The sequence below is a fragment of the Felis catus genome, chromosome B2, assembly GCF_018350175.1.
Source record: "Felis catus isolate Fca126 chromosome B2, F.catus_Fca126_mat1.0, whole genome shotgun sequence".
Lineage (NCBI taxonomy): Eukaryota > Metazoa > Chordata > Mammalia > Carnivora > Felidae > Felis > Felis catus.
In genome coordinates, this window is record NC_058372.1 from 62,744,025 (window position 1) to 62,765,436 (window position 21,412).

Consider the following 21,412-nt stretch of genomic DNA (forward strand, 5'->3'; position numbering starts at 1 on the left):
CTGAAATGCTCCTTAAAAGTACTTACCTCACACCACTTCAGTTCCATGCACAAGTAGCCTTCTGATGATTACATGAAGAGAGGATACGTTGTGATTTGGAGATGTGACCATTAGAGTTACTGGAGTGTTTTCCATTGTAATTCTAACCTGACAAAAGTGATTTTTAAAAATGTATTCATGGTATCAGATACATACAACTTTAGTAAATATTGATAAGGTCCAGTTACTGCCAAGAACCACTCAGCTAGCTACAAATTCCCAGACCAAGTTCTGAAAGGATAGGGACTCTCTTCTTTAATCCTAGAAAATCAGCAGCTGTCATCCAACACCTGGTATATGTAGGAGCTTGGATAGTTGCTGAGTGGAATGAATAAATGATGTGCACGTATAGCTAACTCATTGTGAGGCTGACTGATAACCCACTATATTTCCTTCGGTTGATCCCAAATTCTGTCTCCTTGAATAGGCCTTCCTATTTAAATTTTAGCAAAGACATTTGTTCATTGTTAACATTCTTTACATAAGAATTCACAATGTAACTTCCTTCTAAATTCTGGTGCCAGAAAAAATTAACTCCAGGAAAAATTAAGTGCTTCCTTTTATCCGGTGTAAAAACTTCATCATCCATCATAGTCTTTTTGTCTTTGCTGCCAGGAAATTCAAAGATATATTTACGTATAATTGCAATGATTATTTTATCTTCTGATAAGATTTCTTTTAAATAATACCTCATTGTTTTAATCTTTTATATGTTACATTTTAACATATTGCTATTTCTAAGTTTATCCATCTTAAACATCTACTGAGTTTCCATGGCAAAAAAGAACTTTGCCTGCTTGAGACCATTTCTCCTTGCATTCTTTTCTTCCCTCAACCCCCAAGTTATTAGTTTTTATGATGCTTTGTTGGTTACCTTTATAACTTTTTTTTTTTCTTTCTTCTCTGCCTCCTCTATCAGAGACAGTCTCTCTCCTTTCTTCATGTCCTCCACCCCTCACCAATCTCCTGTGAAGTAAGGATATAAATGCCCTCTCCCCTTAGGTCTTCTTCCACCTCCTTTCAATCTTCCAATTTTTAACAGCTGCCTTTTTACAGTGTCAAGGTTGATATTTACATTCAGCACCATAATCAATGTCTACTGTGCTCTATGGATTAATTCTAAAAGTGTATTACTGTAACTATGTATATTCACTGAAAAGTTCAGCAGTATACTTTAAGCATTCTTGTATTCCATGTTGTTTTCCTGGAGCTCCTACTTTTCTTTCCCTTTTACTTAAAAAAAAAAAAAAAAAGAGTATGCATTTTTATTGCCTTTGGCATAGTGGCACTTTGACAGAAGTCAGTTCCAGGGTCCTCATTTTGCCGGTTCCGGCTGCATGTCTGAACAAGTTAATTACTTGCTTGAAGTTTGCATGGAATAAGAGGGCCTTGACTTTTCAGAAAGCCATCACTAGGGATGATCTCTAAGTTAGGCATTTTCAGAGGACTTCAGAGAAAGTATGCCCTTCATTAGTGAAGTCACAAAACTCCAATCAGCGTCATAAAATATAAAGTTAAAGCCATTCCATGACTGAGGGGTCGGGGGAAACTTTGTTAAAGTAAACTTCTAAATAGGCAAGAAGCAAATGTATAGAATCTAAGAAGAAAAAAAAAACATTTAAAAAATAGAACTAGCCAAATGAAAAGCTAAGAGTTGCTCTGACACAAATAATAACAGAAACTAATCCTAGCGGTAACAAAATGTATATTTAGTATTCAAGACAAATAGGGCAATATTTTCATAATAAAGCAAAATAAATCTTAAAAGTAGGCCAAACATACATTCCCCTTAACCTAATGGTTTATATAGGCTTAAATCATGTATTCAGACTTAAAGATTCTAACTAGCAAATTTGCCTGTCAACTGAGTGCCTTCCAAGTGCAAGGAACTATTCTAGGCACCAGGGACGAACTTGAAAACCCAGACAGGTGTTCAAGGACTTACCTTCCAGAGGCAGCACACATGAAAGCAATAAATGACATCACACTCTACAGGGTGCCATGTGAGTAAAGACCACCTAACTGCCTGAAAGACTTAGGGAAAGAGTACCGGAGGAGATTTCAAGAATAAGGATTTTCTGAGGAGACAAAAGGAAGGGAAGGGTATCATAGGAAGAAGGAACAGTTCAACAGACAAGAGATCTGAGAAATCAGCCACTTGGATAATGGTGAGATACCTGGCTCATGTGATCAGTGTGAGGATAGCAGAGAAAGCAGGACAGTCAGGTAAGAAACATACCAGAAAGGCTTTACGTGTCACATGACAAAAAGGGATTTCATTCCAAAGTAAATGAAAACTTTTCACAGCAAAGTAATGGAATAATCTGATTTGTATTATCAAGGTAAGACTGAAAGGAGTCAGGGCTTGGCACAAAATCCAGTGAGAAAGTTCAAGTACTTTGTGTTACTCTGCTAGGGCTGTCATAACAAAAACCCCCAGACTGTGTGGCTTAAACATTAGAAATTTATTTTTCACAGTTCTGGAAGCTAGAAATCCAAGATCAGGGTGCAGCAGGGTTGGATTCTCCAGAGTCTTCTTTTTGGTTTGCAGATGGCCTCACATGGTCTTTTCTCTCTGTGTGTATATCCCTGATGTCTCTTCCTCTTCTCATAAAGGCACCAGCTTACTGAATTGGGGCTCCACATACTGGCCTCTTTTCACCTTACTTACCTCTTTAAAGGGCCCCATCTCCAAATACACTCATATTCTTAGGTACTGGAAGTTAGGACTTCAACCCAAGAATTTTTCAGGAACACAACTCAGTCCATAACAAAGTGACTGGCAGTAAGAATGGAGAAGAGAGGACAAATGGAAGGATAGTTAAGAAGTAGAAATCAAATACTCGACTGATGAGTCAGGTATACACAGGAGATAAGGAGTTCTGCTTGATCCCTGCTTTAGGCAATCAGGTATATGCTGGTGCCATTTGTCAAAACAAACAAAAACAATAGAGAAGGAGGCTTGGTGTGCTCAGAAAAGTGAGAAGTTCAAGTTGCAATTGAAGTACTCATTTCTAGTTAACAGGTAAGTAAAATTTGAAGCTTAGGAAAAAATAATAAATATATTAATGATATGATATAATCCAACAATATAGATGGAAGCCCAGGGTACAGGAGATTATCTAGAAAGAAAATATAAAATAAAAACAGAAGGGAATGGAATTTGGTAAATAACTTTAAGGGTGCATGAAGAAGCCAAACATGAAGGCTGTGAAGGTATATCTGGACAAAGAATGAGAACAAAAGAGAGTGGCACAAAAATTAAGGGCAAGAAGAATTTAGTGGGAGATGGCTGTTAATTCCTAAGACTTTTTCAGAAAGTTAATGGTATTTTACTTCAAAGATGGGCTTTTAAAGAGTTCTAATTTGTGCTTTTTATGAGTTCTGATTTACAATGTTTTTTGTGATGATTTCTCACTATCCAAAATGTGTTCAAAATACCAGTATTGTGTAACATTCCCTATACCTTTTGAAAATTATAAATTTTTGGAATGAAAAAAAAACCTTTAAAGCCAGAAATGTCAAATGTATTAAACTAATCAGTAAAATGATTTTTTTCAAGGTTAATTATTCTTGACAATGCTAACATTTATGCTGGAAGGCAAATGTTGAGGTGGGCTACCTACAACAATGTATAGGCCTTAATTCCTGTAGAGGTGGTAAGATATCTCATGGATTAATATCTGAACAATAGAACACATCTTGGAATGCCATGGTCTCATAGCACTAGGTAGCCTGAAATCTGTTCATGAAATATATTTGAATGGCACTACTGATTTAATGTACAAAACAGAAAACAAGTTGCAGAGGGGAGTAACATTTATTTGTCAGCTATTTTGTGAGTATTATTTTTAGACAATCACTTATAGACACTTCAGAATTCCACATTACTCTAGAGACCCAAAGGCACAGATACAATTGATTTATTATGTTTTTTAAAAAGTGACAAAAGGGAATATTGGTTCTGGAAGATTTTTAATCAATTCAACACTATTATACACTAGAGAAAAAAAAATTTCCACAAACATTCCTTCACAAAATCCATAGTTTTATATTTACATAGAATTATTATAGCAATTTTAAATGTTAATCTATGATACAATATTACTTCAGATAACATAAAAAATATAGTTTTTTTTAATAGCCATGCTCCCATTTTTGATGAAAGCTAGTCAGTTCATCCTAATATTAGTTTAACACTTTAAAAATGCATAACAGACATTCAGTCAGCCTTATAAAACCCCTACGACAGAGGCTGTCAAACGGAATAGACAGAGGGCTCATCATCACTTATGTCTGAATCATCTTCATCTACTCCTTCAATGACTGATTTCTTCCCTTTACAACAGGATACAATTAATCCAATCAAGAATACCTATAAATTTAAATAAGTTACATGTTAGTTCTTAAATCTAAAATCATTCAGAAAGTAATGAATTTAAAATCCAATGTCATTACTGTGACACAAATGGGAAATTAAGGATCAAATCATCCCTAGGTATGATAACAGTACTTACCCCAAGAAAGGCCCAGTTACCAAAATAGTACGCTGCACTAAAGAACCAGAATTTGTGAAGGAACAGGTACGTTCGTGTAACAGTACACTGATCTATAAAAGCAAATAAAGGACTATGGTGAGATACTTTCTTTCTTGAAATGGACTATCAATACTTTATCTAAAAGACTGTTAACCAAATAATGGCCACGGTCAGTAAGTGTTAGAGATAGGACTGAAATCTAGGTCCTTCTCCAAAGTCCACTCTTTCAGTACCCTTTCTTTTAAATTACCAAATAATTGGAGATTTAAAAAAACGAATGTCTCCAATGTAATCCTGGCTTTATATAAATATATATATATATATAAAGCCAGGATTACATTGGATTATGTGTGTGTGTGTGTGTGTGTGTGTGTGTATACATATATATATGTATACACACACACACACACTTAAAAGCCAGGATTATATATACACATTATATATATATATATATATATATATATATATAGAGAGAGAGAGAGAGAGAGAGAGAGAGAGAGAGAGAGAGAGAGAGAGAGGCTAGTTTAATTTGAAATAGAAAAAGCATTTAAACCTGGAGTGTCAGATATGTGCTAAAAAACAAAACAGATAAAAAGTTCCCCTGATGAAGACAAAAGAACAAACAAAACAAAACAAACAAAAAAAACAAAGTAATCAGAATTGATTATAATTAAGTTATACTTTTCTAAGAATCCAATTTTCAGGACAGCTCAAATTTGAGAGTTTTTTGAGATTTTTTTTTTCTTTTTAAGAATGCTATTGAAAAGGCTGCTACTTTTTAAATACAAAATTGTTATTTACTAATATGCTATTGCTTGAATTTTAGATTAGTATTTAAATTTTGAATTAAAAATAAATCACACACCGAAATGAATCAATCATAAAGAAAAACGTAACTCTTTTTTTTTTTTTAATTTTTTTTTCAACGTTTTTATTTATTTTTTTGGGACAGAGAGAGACAGAGCATGAACGGGGGAGGGGCAGAGAGAGAGGGAGACAGAGAATCGGAAACAGGCTCCAGGCTCTGAGCCATCAGCCCAGAGCCCGACGCGGGGCTCGAACTCCCGGACCGCGAGATCGTGACCTGGCTGAAGTCGGACGCTCAACCGACTGCGCCACCCAGGCGCCCCAAAAAACGTAACTCTTAAAGAGACTGATTGTTTAACATTTTTGTCAGACTCCATACTAGTTTTATCCAAATAGAGTATTTTCATTAGCTTACAGAGTCCTCTATCCATATACACATATATCTGATAAATAATATCTAAGGAAATATTCGTTTATTAAAACCATTCAGAAAAGGCTGGGGCAACAGATATAATGTATCTGATTGAAAAATTATATATGCTGCAGCTAATAAAGGATTCTAACCTTCTCAACTTCAGAGGGCCCTTCATTCATTACAGAAGAAAATCCTTATCTTACAAGGCAACTTCTTTTCAGTCTATTAATTACAAAAAAGACTATGATTTCTGCATATTTTAACCAAAATTGACAATGACGAGAAATTTCACATGCAGTTAGGAGACTAATATCATAATCCTATAGCTGATTAAGAAAATAAATACACTGTTGATTTCTAATTTTACCAACTCTCTTATCATCTTCAATAAATGCTATTTTCTCTTAAAACATAAAATTAAGCTGAATCTGTAGCTCAATTTATTACACAAGGGTTCTAATACACTTTATTTTGGGACTATCACATGGTTTTCTGAGAATAGCCTTTAGGTTATAGTTTATACAAATACAAGACTTGTTACATAAAGTTTTAGATATGTTACATACATATAAGATAATCTAAATCTTATCTACTCTAATCCCTTCCACTGTACTTCAAACATTTATTTCTGAATTGCTCAATACCAAACTGGACAAAGCAATCTTTTTTTTTTTTTTTTTTTTTTTTCTGGCAGAGAAACATGCAGTTTAATAAAGAAGCAATCTCTTCCTTTCATAAACAAGAACCACCAATCTAATGATGATCTACTGTCCCCCATCAAGGGCCTCCTTCATATTTTTTTCTCTCTTTCTCAACAGAAAAGTCTAGAAGGAAAAGTCAAAGCTCTCTAACAAAAACCAAAATGGCTTCAAGCAGTGGCGTCTGAACAAATGTTTATCTCCTGTCCTATGGTTACTAGCACTCAAGATTATAGCTGGGTGCTGTGCTGAGATGAGAGTTCAGTCTAACAGAGGAGAATCCCAGAGAGGAAAGTCATTAGTCATTTACTCTGCTCCACAATATTTTATTCTCACCTCCACTACAGATCTTGCTTCAAAGTAACAGAATTACAGGCATACCTTGGAGATATTGCAGGTTAGGTTCCAGACCACCTCAATAAAGCCAATATTGCAATGAAGCAAATAAAATGAATTGTTTTTGTTTTCCCAGCGCATATAAAAGTTATGCTTACACTAAGCTGTAGTCTAAGTGTGCAACAGCATTATGTCTAAATAAACAATATACATACCTCAGTTAAAAAATACTTTATTGCTAAAATCTAACCATCACCTGAGCTTTCAGCAACTCATAATCACTGATCACAGATCACCATAACAAATATGATAATAATAATAATAAAGTTGGGATTTTGTGAGAATCCTAAAATGTGACACAGACATGAATTGAAGAAATGCTGTTGTAAAAATGGCACCAGCAGACTTGCTCAGGCAGAGCTGCTGCAAAGCTTCAATCTGTAAACAATGCAGTATCTGCAAAGTGCATTACTAAAGCAAAGCACAATAAAACAAGGTATGCCTATATTCAATTTGTCACTTTTCCCATTAGATAAGTCTGAGTACTCTAAAGTATCCATCAGTGAACCTGGCATTCATATTTAAAATAGCTGCCAAAGTAAGCTAAAATTTTTTAAAAGGGGTATTTTATTTAAAAATTGTATTGCTAAATAGTACCTTTTCTAACGTAACTAAAATCTGACAAGATTCCAAGGATGTCAAAACGAGAGACTTGCATAGATCATGAATATGAAGTATAACTACAATGTCCAGTATGGTGAAGGAAGAACCCAGACACAAAGAGTGTCAAATATCATTTGGCCACTTCCTTGCCAAGTGAATGGGCAAATGTGAACTGTTGAGACTATGCTTGTAAAATGGAGAGATTGCCTCTGTACAGGGTCATTCTAAAGACCAAATGAGGTATACCAAAATCTCCGTGCAAAGTGGCAGTTAATATTAATTTTTTCTTTTTTTTTCCCCCTTCTTCAAGGTATAACTGAACCCATGATAAAGAACATACTTAAGAGCGGCTCAAGTGGTCTCAAGAAAACTAATATTAAGATTTTTAAAGTATATGTCCAATAGTAGTAAAGAAAATAATGGCTTAGACATCGGTATCATGACTATTGTGTCTATATTCATTATTTTTATGTCTCTATAGTCAAAGTGTCACCACCTAGACCCCAAGACCTGACCTTTACTGCCCACTAGCTTATATTCACTAATCTCTGTCTTATGTTTTTCCTTAAGCACTTCTTTCTTGCTTACCTCTCAATTCAGGCAAATGAAACTGGAAACCACCCCCAGGTGATGGTGACTGCCCTGACAAGACCTCCCACTGGACTAGATCACCCAGACCATCTGAGCTAAACCCCTGACTTGTGCCTGCACAGATGCACCAAGAAGTGATCCCTGGAATGACCAGCAATTACCTTTACTTCATTATAATACTGAACGTCTGCCCAAGGAGGAGCCTTAGCCTCATTTACATCACATATAACATATGTATAGACATGTCTTCTTAAGGTTCATGCGTGACCTTATGCTTCCTCTACATATGACTACAAGGCTTCCATATCTAAATATTCACCCCAACCTTAAACAAAGGGTACTCATTCACCCTCTCTTGGGGAGTCACAGATTTGGAAGCCATTCCACATGATCTCCTTATCTGCTGCAAATAAAAGTTTTCTTTGTGTGACAACTCAACCTGGTGCACTTTCTAACTCACCAAGAAGAGAATTCATGTTGGTTCAGTTACAAATTCAGACACAAATGGATTTAGCGAAATTCAAATGTGTATAATTCAGTAATATGATATGTGCTAAACAGTAATATACCTTTAAATAAAAATAATCCATTTGAATGTTTCAGAAATGAAGAGAGGGACAGGCTGGGACTTGTGCAAAAAACGCCTGTTAACAATTATTTTAAAAACAAGAACAGTATCTTCTATGGCTTAAGTATTTTAGGAGCTTAACCCTACAAGTATAAACATGTTTGAGAAAAGTTCTTTAACCTTCTCCACGTTGTTACAATGTTCTAAACTTTAAAAATAAAAGTTCCATTACTCCTTTCCATACTGAAAGATATTTCGGGATTCAAAACACCACTGAGTTAGAAATCTCAGGGCCAGAACGGGGATTTTAAAACAGAGGCTGTGGGGCGCCTGGGTGGCGCAGTCGGTTAAGCGTCCGACTTCAGCCAGGTCACGATTTCGCGGTCCGTGCCCCGCGTCAGGCTCTGGGCTGATGGCCCAGAGCCTGGAGCCTGTTTCCGATTCTGTGTCTCCCTCTCTCTCTGCCCCTCCCCGTTCATGCTGTCTCTCTCTGTCCCAAAAATAAATAAACGTTGAAAAAAAAAAATTTTAAAACAGAGGCTGAAATGGCAGAAGTCAGTCAAATCAACTTATTTTTCCATAGAGGTCTAATAAACCATTCAGTGACATTTTAACTTGTCTTATCACCACTGATTGTTTGGCCCACCACAAAAAAATATATCTCATTTTTCCTATCATATTATTTTACATGTTTACCATTTTTAAAGGTTGTAGATTTGACACAAGCCTTCTAAAATAACATTAAAAGCTGGTCATTGTTAGTTTTCTGCTATGTTGTTGAAAAATGACACTAGATCACAAATCCATACACACGGTATGTAACAACTCTTTATAGCTATTTTTATATGTAATGTATATATCATTATGTTTATATTGATATAAAGTGGTATATGTCCACAGAAGAGTTTTGGTTAATAAGTGGATGCAAATATTTTATATCCAAGTGATGATTCTACACTCAATCAACAGAGGGGGCTTTTCTCCTCACCATCTGCCATCTTCCAGCTGTTTACCTGAATCATGGATATCTAGAAGATCTATGGATGTCTTTATACAGTTATCTAAAAAATTATAATTAAATATTTTGTTGATTTTTTTTTTTAAATTTTAGAAAGAAAGAGTGAAAGTGGGGTAGACGGGCAGAAGAAGAGAGAGAGAGAATCCCAAGAAGGCTCTACCCTCAGCACAGAGCCCAATGTAGGGCTTGATCCCATGAACTGTGAGATCATGACCTAAGCCGAAATCAAGAGTCAGATGCTTAACAGACTGAGCCACCCTGGTGCCCCTATAATTAAGTATTTTGAACTTGGTTTGACCTTCAAAATAAATTTAAATCATTGGATGTTTCATTTAAGGATTGTGTTCTAAAATTAACTGCTCAGGAAATTTCTGTTGTTCCTCAAAAGGACATATAAAAGTTCTAATTAAACTAAAGAGTACTGTTAACAATGAAAAATTAAAATAAGCGTTCAGATAAAAACTTTTTTTTTTCTGATGATAAGGTGGCCACACAAAAAGGATCAAAATTAAGAGCCAGGAAAGGATATCTGGAGCACATGAATAAAACAAGATACTTTTGACTACTGACATGATGGGTCTACCCTTCCTCCATCTCTTCTCACTTATCATCAAATAGATGAATAACAGTAAGTGCAATTAAATCTCTATTTTTCATGTAACAGCAACCATTATAAATATACCTGATAAATTTTATATTATGTATTTCCTGTTTCCTTTTAAATTGTTATGTCATTTTTAAAAATGTTTATTTATTTTTGAGAGAGAGAGAGAGTGAGCAGGGGAGGGGCAGAGAGAGAGAGAGATACAGAATCCAAAGCATCCGGCAGCACAGAGCCCAACTCGGGGCTCAAACTCACGAGCCATGAGATTGTGACCTGAGCCGAAGTCAGATGCTCAACCAACTGAGGCACGTAGGCGCCCCCGTATGTCACTGTTAATGTGTGCTGACACTAAAATAACTTTGGTTATTAACTATGATAAACCACAACTTCTACTTCAAATATATTTTTAAAACATGTAGTGTTGGGGCGCCTGGGTGGCGCAGTCGGTTAAGCGTCCGACTTCAGTCAGGTCACGATCTCGCGGTCCGTGAGTTCGAGCCCCGCGTCAGGCTCTGGGCTGATGGCTCAGAGCCTGGAGCCTGTTTCCGATTCTGTGTCTCCCTCTCTCTCTGTCCCTCCCCCGTTCATGCTCTGTCTCTCTCTGTCCCAAAAATAAATAAACATTGAAAAAAAAAAAACAAAAAAAAAAACATGTAGTGTTGATTTAAGCCACAATTAAGTCATCATGTTATACCTTCACCTGAAATCAACTCAGAATTAATTACACTCTATATCTGTACTTAACTTATATAATGAATTCTTTTTTTTTTTTTTTTAACGTTTATTTATTTTTGGGACAGAGAGAGACAGAGCATGAACAGGGGAGGGGCAGAGACAGAGGGAGACACAGAATCGGAAGCAGGCTCCAGGCTCTGAGCCATCAGCCCAGAGCCTGACGCGGGGCTCAAACTCAGGGACCGCAAGATCGTGACCTGAGCTGAAGTTAGACGCTTAACCGACTGAGCCACCCAGGTGCCCCTATAATGAATTCTTATATTACATATGCATATATAGAGAAGGCCTTTGAGAAAATTCATGTGCCATGGAGAATGAACTTTAAACTTTAAGGCAAATATTTTGTCTGACAAAAACAGACATCTGGACTATTCAGAATGCCACTTTATGTCTCGTGGTTGCCCCTGATTATGCTAACTCTGATTTCTGCTTAGGGTCTTGATACTACTGAATATTTAGAATAGACATGTAAATCTTAACTGTACATAGGCTAAGGAGCTTGACTTTATTGTGATATGATTAGGAATTATTTATCAAATGATTTTAAGAAAGGGAATAACATGAGTGGAATGTAGACTGGCAGAGGGGATTGAGAGTAGACAGAAGTTCACTAAGTCAGGAGACAATCTGAGTGAAAACGTGAGCTGTCAGGATAGAAAAACAGGTTGGACTGAAAGGTTTTGGAAGTAAAATCCCAGTTAATCACTGTTTTACTATCAAACGGACTTACAGCATGTGAAATATATACACATAAAAACCTTTGAGATACTAACAAATTACATCCCAATAAAAAAAGAGATACTGGCAATATACTTCCAAAAAAAAAAAAAAAAAAAAGAGCAGAAAAAAAATTTAAATATGTAATAAAAACCAAAGTTGTATATTTATCTTAAAATTTAATAAATGGGGTTACCTGGGTGGCTCAGTTGGTTGAGGGTCTGATTTTGGCTCAGGACAAGATCCCAGGGTCATAGGATGGAGCCCTGTGGAGCCTGCTTAAGATATTCTCTCTCTCTTGCCCTCGGCCCTTCCCCCACTCACTTGCTGTCTTTAAATAAAATGAATCAAAAAAAATTAACAAATAGCATATAGTGAAATCAATATTTTGTTAAATTTCACTGGGGGAGCCAAGTAAAAGGGAAAGAAAGAATTGGTGAACATTAAAAATCAAAATCCTAAAGGAAATAGTTTTATTGTGTTTTATGAATCCACAAACTATATCTGGTTAATAAAGATAACACTTGTCAGATGTTTTACACTAAACAATGAGTTTTATAGTGATTAATTTTAAGAGCCAGTATAACTGGTGTTGAGTTCTGATTACATTTAAGTAAGTTTAAGATATTTCAAAGGTGCTAAATTATGTAGTGCTCCAAGAAAGAATGTTTCTAATTTCATTTGTGTTATTCACCGGCCATATAAAATTTATAAAAAGGAGTTGCAAAGGTAAGCATTAGCATATAACTTGTAGAAATAATCGCAAACTTATTAGTAAACTCTAAATTAACAAGATTTACTATCTACTAGTCTTTTTCTAATTTTTTTTAACATTTATTTTTGAGAGACAGAGCAAGACAGAGCACAAGTGGGGAAGGGGCCAGGAGGTGGGGGGGGGGGGGACACAGAATCTGAAGCAGGTTCCAGGCTCTGAGCTGTCAGCACAGAGCCCGACACGGGGCTTGAACTAACAGACCGTGAGATCATGACCTGAGCTGAAGTTGGCTGCCCAACCAACTGAGCCACCCAAGTTCCCCATATTATTTATTAGTCTTAATTGACCAAGGATAGTCAAATAAAAAAAGGGAATAGAAAACAATTGTTTTCCACTACTTAATTTTTTCATGTAAAAAAAATAGTTTAGTGGGTATAGTAAAAAATACTAAAGTTGGAGACAGAAAACGGAGGTATCAGTTTCTTTGTAAGTGACAATAAGATGATATCTGCCCGAGGTATACAATGACAGGATAGACTGACCTTCTGAGAATTAAAAATAGAGAGAAATCTACATGTGATTGCTGATGTTTTAGGAGTTAGCAACCTTAAGCAAGAATCTGCATATTCGTGGCTGAGAAGTTTCACAAATTACCTAGACCAGCTTTGGCATAGACGCCAGAGAACTTAGAAAGCTTATACCTAATTAACTTCACTATTCTTAGTTGAACTTTTATCATCACCTAGAAAAAGAACTTTGATATCAAGAAACTCTCAGGATCTCAAGCAAAATCCAAGAAAAATGATGCTCTGGTCAATACCTAATTTTCTGGTGCATGGCAACCTCACTTGACAAGAGACACAAGACATTAGGCTATCTCAGCTGGATTTTACCAGCCAGTAAGATCAATGAGGCCCTCTTTCTGACTCCACGCCTACCTAGAAACTATGTGACTATAAATCTGATTTTCCATACAGATTCTTTCTCTCTTGTGAGAGTTCACTAACCCAGGCCTCTAGTTTCTTTGATAGTTGTGCTTCCTGTGGTAAATTAATGAACTCACAGCTGGCTAATACATTAGTCTCTCTTCTGCCCAGGTATCTGAAGCCAAATATAGTCGGTGACCACCAAGGTATGGTAGTATTTGATGGGTAGATTTAAATCAAATAAGGCTATCAATTCACAAACTTATTATTTGTCAAGTAAAATATTATAAATTTACAGTACTTAACCATGAAGGACTATTTCAATCTGTTGAGAACAAAAGTTTTTTGGTTCAAGATGACAGACTGGGCACAGTCATTTGTTCCTTGTCCTTCCCAGAACCTCATTAAAGCTAGAGTAGAGGAATAAAGCCAGGAGCAATCTTTTAACAGCAAATAGAATGGGAAGAAGGCCATCAGGTGATTAGAGACTTCAACAAAAATCTGGAAGATGAAAAGCCACATTTAAAAGCTTTCCAGTAAAACTGGTTTCCCTCCTATTTATTATAAAATATAAATTTAAGGATCACTAGAAACCTCAGTCACAGAATTCTCATGATGAGGCCTCCTAGTTTCTGACACTTAAATATAAATTAACATAAATATGAATACACTATCAGATATATATAGAAAATATCAGCATGAAGGAGAAAGAATAAGATAAACAGAACTGTTCCTAGACAAACAGAATTGTGATTTTATTTAAAGGAAACCATTACGAAAAATGTATAAAACCTTCAGATATTGGAGAAGATATTACACATCCATAAAACAAAGATGTTTGAAAAAGACCAGAATACTAAAGTACTTGAGGAAAGTAAGACTTTGTTATATGAAATAAAAAATTCAGGATATAGTCTGAAGATAAAGCTGAACACATACTTAAGAATCCAGAGTAAAAATGGTAGGCATAAAATATGAAATATAGATAAGACAAATGATCAACTGAAGATATCCAGCAACTAATGAACATAAGCTCCCAAAAGGAAAGTGGAGAAAAGAGAGCTTACCAAGTTAGCTTCAAAAGAAGAAATACATTGGAATTAGATATCTCACCAGTTAAAAATGAAAGACAGAAGATGATGTAATGCCTTTAAAGTTCTAAAAGAAATAACTTTTTATACAGAATTCTAAGCATAACCAAACAATCCATCAATTATATCAACTGAGAACAAAATAGTTTTCAGACATATAGGTGTTTTCTGATATGTATTTCATAGAAAGCATGTCATTTTTTTTTTTTTTTTTTTTAAGCTCAAGTAAAGCCAGAGGCTTGGGGGAAGAAATCAAGAAAAAAGATATGGTTTATAATGCATCAAAAGTCCAGTGAAGAGAAATTATAACATTATAGATGAGAAGCAGAATCAGAAAGCAATTGAACCAAATAAGAAAAGGAAGTCAGTAGGGACTTAGAAGGTACAATGGATTTCATTCAACAGATAAGTAAGCAAGAAGTTACAAGATGCTAGGTATATTAATATTTTATGATACTTTAATAACATTTTTTAAAAAGAGAAAAAAATAACAAATAAAAAAAGTAGTTTAATTCTACAAATTGTTGTTTTGAGGGAGACAGAAAAATATACTTATGTAACATTTTCTTAGCCTGAAGAAGCTATAAAAGGGTGTCTGGCTGGCTTAGTCGGTAGAGCATGTGACTCTTGATCTAGAGGTCATGAATTCGAGACCCATATTGGGCACAGAGATTATTTAAGAAAGAGTAGAACAGAGATAAGATATATAAATGACTATAAGTTAAGACAGAGTAAGGTAATGTGATAACAAGTAAATGTTATGGGAATTCAAAGGAAAAAAAGAGACCGCACATGTTTGAAGGTTCAAATCAGAAGGTCAGGTTTGAAGTAAACATCAGATAGTCAGGATTCTGGGTGATGAACATGGGCAGGGTGACACAGAAACTAGTTGTGACATTTCAAGGACAAATAGTTAAAAAGTAAAGGTGGAAAAGATGGTCATGTTCAGAAAATGTATGGAAAAATCCTACATATTTGAAGGATGGATTAAATAGTGGTAGTCCATCAACCCTAGTCTGAATCTGTCAGACGATAAAGGGAGAGGAACTTAAGGTTTCTACTGAAGGAATGGCATTATCAGAGTAATTTAGAATAGCGGTTTCTTTTTTTTTTTTAATTTTTTTTTTCAACGTTTATTTATTTTTGGGACAGAGAGAGACAGAGCATGAACGGGGGAGGGGCAGAGAGAGAGGGAGACACAGAATCGGAAACAGGCTCCAGGCTCTGAGCCATCAGCCCAGAGCCCGACGCGGGGCTCGAACTCCCGGACCGCGAGATCGTGACCTGGCTGAAGTCGGACGCTTAACCGACTGCGCCACCCAGGCGCCCCTAGAATAGCGGTTTCCACACTGTGGCTCCCAGATCAGAATGCTCAGAAAATTCTGGAGTCTTACCTCAGATTCACTGAATCAAAAATTTTGTAATCTATGTTTAACAAGCCTTCAGGAGATTCAGATGCATGCATAAACTTGATAATCACTGCTTCAGGACAATTAAGCTAATAGCACTGGGTAGTGTGGATTAGAGTGGAGTACTAGTTAAAAGGTACAGCAATTCATGTGAGATGTCATTCAGGTGAGATCTGAGGGTCAATCTGGCTACAGTCCCTTAGCAGCTGACTAGGTGTGCAGAAAGAGTGGATTGAAGGTAACTGTGCTTTGAAGAATGGTGGTAGTGTGAGACACAATGAAGTCAGTAAGTATAGTCCAAAGTCCTTATGTAATAGTTTGTATTCCCTTTATCGAGAACTATTCATTTTATTTTTTTCATGTGTATTTATTTATTTTGAGAGAGAGGGAGAGAGAGACACAGAAAGAGAGAAAGAGAGAGAGAATCCCAAGCAGGCTCAGTGCTGTCAGCCCAGAGCCCAACATGGGGCTCAATCCCACAAACCATGAGATCACGACCTGAGCCGAAATCAAAAGTTGGACACTTAACCCAATGAGCCACCCAGGCACTCTAAAAACTACTCATTTTAAACATTTAACAGAATAAGGTAGGCTCTATATATTATTTTCATCGGATTGATAAATCTTATTTAGAGCTATGCACAGATAGCTAACAGGCTCACATCTTTATTTTGCTTGCTTTCTTGACCATGAGGTAATGCCCTAACCTCACATACCACATACCACACTTGCTCTCAGCCGTAAGGGAAATCTAATGAGAAAATGTGCAATGACTAACCATAGACTAAGAAGTTAGTAAGTTATCTTGTTAGTTTCTAACTTATGAAGTAATACCATAAACTAAGCAAAGTCAAACAGGCTCAAGGAAAAAATGTATAACCTTAATAGCTACAAATATTGGTTTTAAAGATAATTATTCTAGATGTTATCTACTAAGCAAATATATAATATTAAGTATCATTTTCTAATTAAAATGCTAAAAAACATAGACATCAGCAGGGGGTACTGACTGTGGAGCCTGCTTGGGATTCTCTCTCTCCCTCTCTGCCTCTCCCCTACTCACATGTGTGCTTTCTCTCACAATAAATAAACATTAAAAAACAAAAACAAAAACAAAAACAAAAACATAGAAATAACCCCTGACTCCTTTTTCTCTCTTATACTAGATTCCTCAGCAAATCCTACTGGTTCTACCTTCAAAATACATCAGCATCTGACCACTTCCTGACACCTGCACCACCCCAAGCTCTCCCTTGGATTACTGCAAAAGCTTTCTGGCAACCTGTTTTTATCCTTGGGTTTATAATGGCCTATCTCAAGGTTTGGCAAATTATAATCCAAGAGTTACATTTAGCCTGTCACCTGTTTTCATAAGTTTTACTGGAACACAGCCACAGCCATCCATAATGTATTATCTATGGCAGCGGTCATGTTGCAATCGGCAGAGTTGAACAGTGCATAAAATATTTACTATCTTATCCTTTACAGAAAACGTGTGCCAAGCCCTGGACTATATGCAACACAGCGATCAAAGTGATCCCTTGAGAACATCATGTCATTGTTCTGCTCATAATCTTGCATCTGAAAGTAAAAGCTAAAGTCCTTAAACTTGACTGCTTCCTGTTCCTCTACCTCCTCCAGCACACTCCCACTCTGCACATTTCTTAGGTCTGGAATGCTCTTCCCCAGATAGCTGCCATTGCTCCTCACTTGTTTAAGGTTGTTTTGCTCAAATGACAGCTTCTCAGTAGTAATTTCCTTTCTACTCAAAATTTCCAATCATCCCTCCTTCTGGGCACCACTCACTCTCCTTTAGCCCTTTATTATTCTCTATAATACTTAACACTTGACATACTTATTTGTCTCCTTCTACTAAGTAAACCTCATGGGGACAGGAATTTTGACTATTTTGTTCACTGTTATATCACTAATACCTAGAAAAATGTCTGACACATGGTAGATATCAGTAAACATTTGTTAAGTGAAAAAAACACAGGAATAATAGGTAAGTAAAATTAAATGATCATATGGAATCCTGGAAATTAGCACATCTATAAATTTACCTCAGAACTTCAAGACATATAGGACTATAATCCTTAGTATTACTAAAAAAGATGTCAATATCTTCTAAAGGTGTGCAAATTATAATAGTCAGTACTTAATGTTGGATTTCTCAAACTGGATAAGTTTCTGAATAAAGCTATTAAGATCATCACAATGTTAAGAGTTGACTTATCCTTAACTTCCCACCCCCAAATTTTCATAAAACAAAAAGACCATATAGTTTTTCTTTTTAAGGCCAATGCCCTAATGTGCTTGAGTCTGAGGGTAAGGATGACACATATTCTCCAGAAATGGATCTCCTTATTAGTTACAAAATTCCAGAAAGCTAAAATTAATTAGCTTCACCCAATATGGGGTAGGAGGTGTTAAATTGATAGTCCATATTTAAATCTGCCTTTTAAATCTCCATAGTAAGAGTCTGCTATCATTTTCATTTCAGATTATATTTAAGGACCACTGACATGGACACAGCACCACAGGAGACATTAACAAATACTGTCATCACAAAATAGCAATGTCCTTTTTTTGACCTCAACCCTTAAGGCTTAGTTTCTAATGAAATCTCTTGAGCAGCTTCATTTTCAGCCTATTAAAACTGGCTTTCCTTAAAATGTACATTTTATTTATAATTATATAAACCAAACATGAAATGTCAACTAGTGTAGTAACTCCTTTAGTAATACGGATGTTTCTTTTTTTTTTTTTTTAAATATTTATTTTTGAGAGAGAGTGCGAGTGGGGGAGGGGCAGAGAGTGAGGGAGACACAGAATCTGAAGCAGGCTCCAGGCTGTGAGCTGTCAGCACAGAGCCTTATTATGCTGATGCTGGGCTTGAACTCATGAGCCATGAGATCATGTATGACCACAGCCAAAGTTAGATGCTTAGCCAACTGAGCCAGCCAGGTGCCCCTAATAATACTGGTCAGCATCTCCCACAAAATGCATTTTTTAATTTTTTTAAATTTTTTTAAAATTTTTTATTGGCCAAAGTAAGGGTAGGTGGGTAAAAAAAAAAAAAAAAAAAAAAAAAAAAAAAATCACCTGAATCCATTGTTAGTGTGGTGATCATGTAAAATGCTTTGAGTACTGCTTAGTTACCTAAGACTTCAAAATTAAAATTTCCTGGAACCTCAGAAGCTTAAGTAGAAAAAAAAGTTCCATATTCTGGCAAAAAGGATGGTACTAAGAATTTAAGAAATTTTTCAAAGTTTCAGTAAATGCCCAACCCACTCACACATTTCAACAAACTGGGAGGAAAAAGTCTTCTGTAAAATCAGTATCTACTTGGTAGACGCATTTTTATTTCATCTGTCATTATTTCCACCCCTAAAAAAGCTTACAGTGCTTTCTAATTACAGAATAAAATCCATTCTTTAAAAAAAGAGTAAATATTTACTTCTTGTCTTTACTCCAAATTTCATTTTCCTGGGGTACAGACAGATTTCTAGATGTGTTTGCCAGCAACAGAATAAAAAATGAGTATCATTTTCTTTTTTTTTTTTTTTTTAATTTTTTTTTCAACGTTTATTTATTTTTGGGACAGAGAGAGACAGAGCATGAACGGGGAGGGGCAGAGAGAGGGAGACACAGAATCGGAAACAGGCTCCAGACTCTGAGCCATCAGCCCAGAGCCTGACGCGGGGCTCGAACTCCCGAACCGCGAGATCGTGACCTGGCTGAAGTCGGTCGCTTAACCGACTGCGCCACCCAGGCGCCCCGTCATTTTCTAATTACTACTATCATACAGTATTTTTCCACCTACTATCATACAGTATTTTTTTTTCTATGTTGAAACATAAAGCTATATCATTACATTGTCTATGATGTTATTTCAAGAATTCTCACTGGTGGATAAACATTAAGTTGTTTCTTTTTCTTTGCTATTTCTATCTAAATGCAGTGGGACTTGGCAACTGGCTAGCTGTTGGAAGAGCAAAAAAATGTAAATACGATTTCAAGATTTCCATCTGAGTAAATAGCTGTGGGCACAGAAAAGGAACAGGATAACTCCCCCTGCTCCGCGCAATAACATGAAGGTGACAGGCAGGAAAAGTGGAAGAGTCTTAGACTTGAGGTTTGAGGGGTTGGCTGGGCATGCATTTCCATATAGATACTAGCAGCCAGCAAATAAAAACAGAGGTGTAAGATTCTGAATCTCTTGATTAAATTATTATTCCTTCTTAAATTACTCAGCATGAGTAGGCTTATTTATTGTCAACTAGCGAAGCTAAATTTATTAGACTAACTATAGTGAGGGAAAACAAGGGAAAAGACAGGATATTTATAAGGTTTAAGGGATTGGAATGTGCTGGACCACTTTAATCAAGGTCTTGAAAGGTACGGAACTGGGTACAATTGGGCTAGGTTTTGGACAGAAGTTTTGGATTGGTGGATACAATGAAATGAGAAATCTTAAAGTAAGTTTTATTGAGCAAGTAGTTTCACAGTCAGGAGTACTTCCTGAAGCAAGTAGATAAAACTATTTTTGTTCTCAGTATTATTTAACATAGGGATAGGAGATAGGTCTGTGCCCAAAACTGCTGAACATTAGCAACATTGTGTTGGTGTCAGTTCCCAATATTTTATGGGATTCAAAAGGTTTTAACATTTATTGACAAGCAGTTGAGAATGGTTTAGACTTTAGACGGTATATCATGAATTGTTAAAATATGATACTCTGGAAAGGACAATACGCTAGAGTTAACAGAGTAAATCTGAAAAGTATTCAGAAAGAAGAAGGCTAGGTTGCGGACACTATCATAAGAAACAAGTTAGAAAACTCACATGTTTTAGCTCATAGCTTTCAAACAAAAGCTTCACATAAAAAAATGTAAAAACTGCTCTATCATTAAAAACAGGTAATAAATTTTGAGAAAAATCTTAAATTGTTTAAAGAAACTGGATTATATTGCCAAATATAGAACACCATCTTTGCACTTATAAATTGGTGGATTACTAAAAATATGAAAAAAATTCTTCAGTAAGTTTTAAAGTACTATGTGCCTTTAGAGAAGAGGTTTAATTCTAAAGAGTTTTTAATATGTTCTTTCTGGATTTAAACTGTCCTTCTGCATAGGGCCTCAATAGGAATACATTCTGTAAACCTAGTCAAAGAAGACTCATTTTACATGACTGAATATGTATGTCTATAACTGAATCAAGGTTTATTTGATGCTAGAAAGTTATACCAGAAGTGACAGGAAAATGTGATACATGAATTATTTTGTAGAAGATTCAAAATTAAAAATAAACAAGGAAGATTAACTCACTTTCATAAAAATTTATACCTTTTATTCGAAATTGCTTAGGGAATTCACTAACTTTTATGTTCAAAATGTGTTCTATCATTTTGTAGGGCAAATGTAACATTGAACCACTGGGGATATAAACTTAAATTTATGGAATTTAAGAAAAATATCATATACATGTATAAATTTTTTAACAGTAATAAATAATACATAATTATATAAATAATATA

At 35.7% G+C, this 21,412-nt stretch overlaps 1 protein-coding gene across 2 annotated transcripts in view; it reads right to left on the bottom strand.

The window, feature by feature from the left end:
* Positions 1 to 3,840: 3,840 nt before the first annotated feature.
* LMBRD1 (LMBR1 domain containing 1) overlaps positions 3,841 to 21,412 on the bottom strand; it is a 113,928-nt gene continuing 96,356 nt past the window's right edge. For both annotated transcript variants that reach the window (XM_023254088.2, XM_045057716.1), the window contains exons 15-16: positions 4,557 to 4,648; positions 3,841 to 4,414 (exon numbers count right to left, since the gene is read on the bottom strand). In XM_023254088.2, the coding sequence (XP_023109856.1) occupies positions 4,298 to 4,414; positions 4,557 to 4,648 (209 nt within the window). In that variant the 3' untranslated portion in view covers positions 3,841 to 4,297. The remainder of the gene's footprint in view (positions 4,415 to 4,556; positions 4,649 to 21,412) is intronic.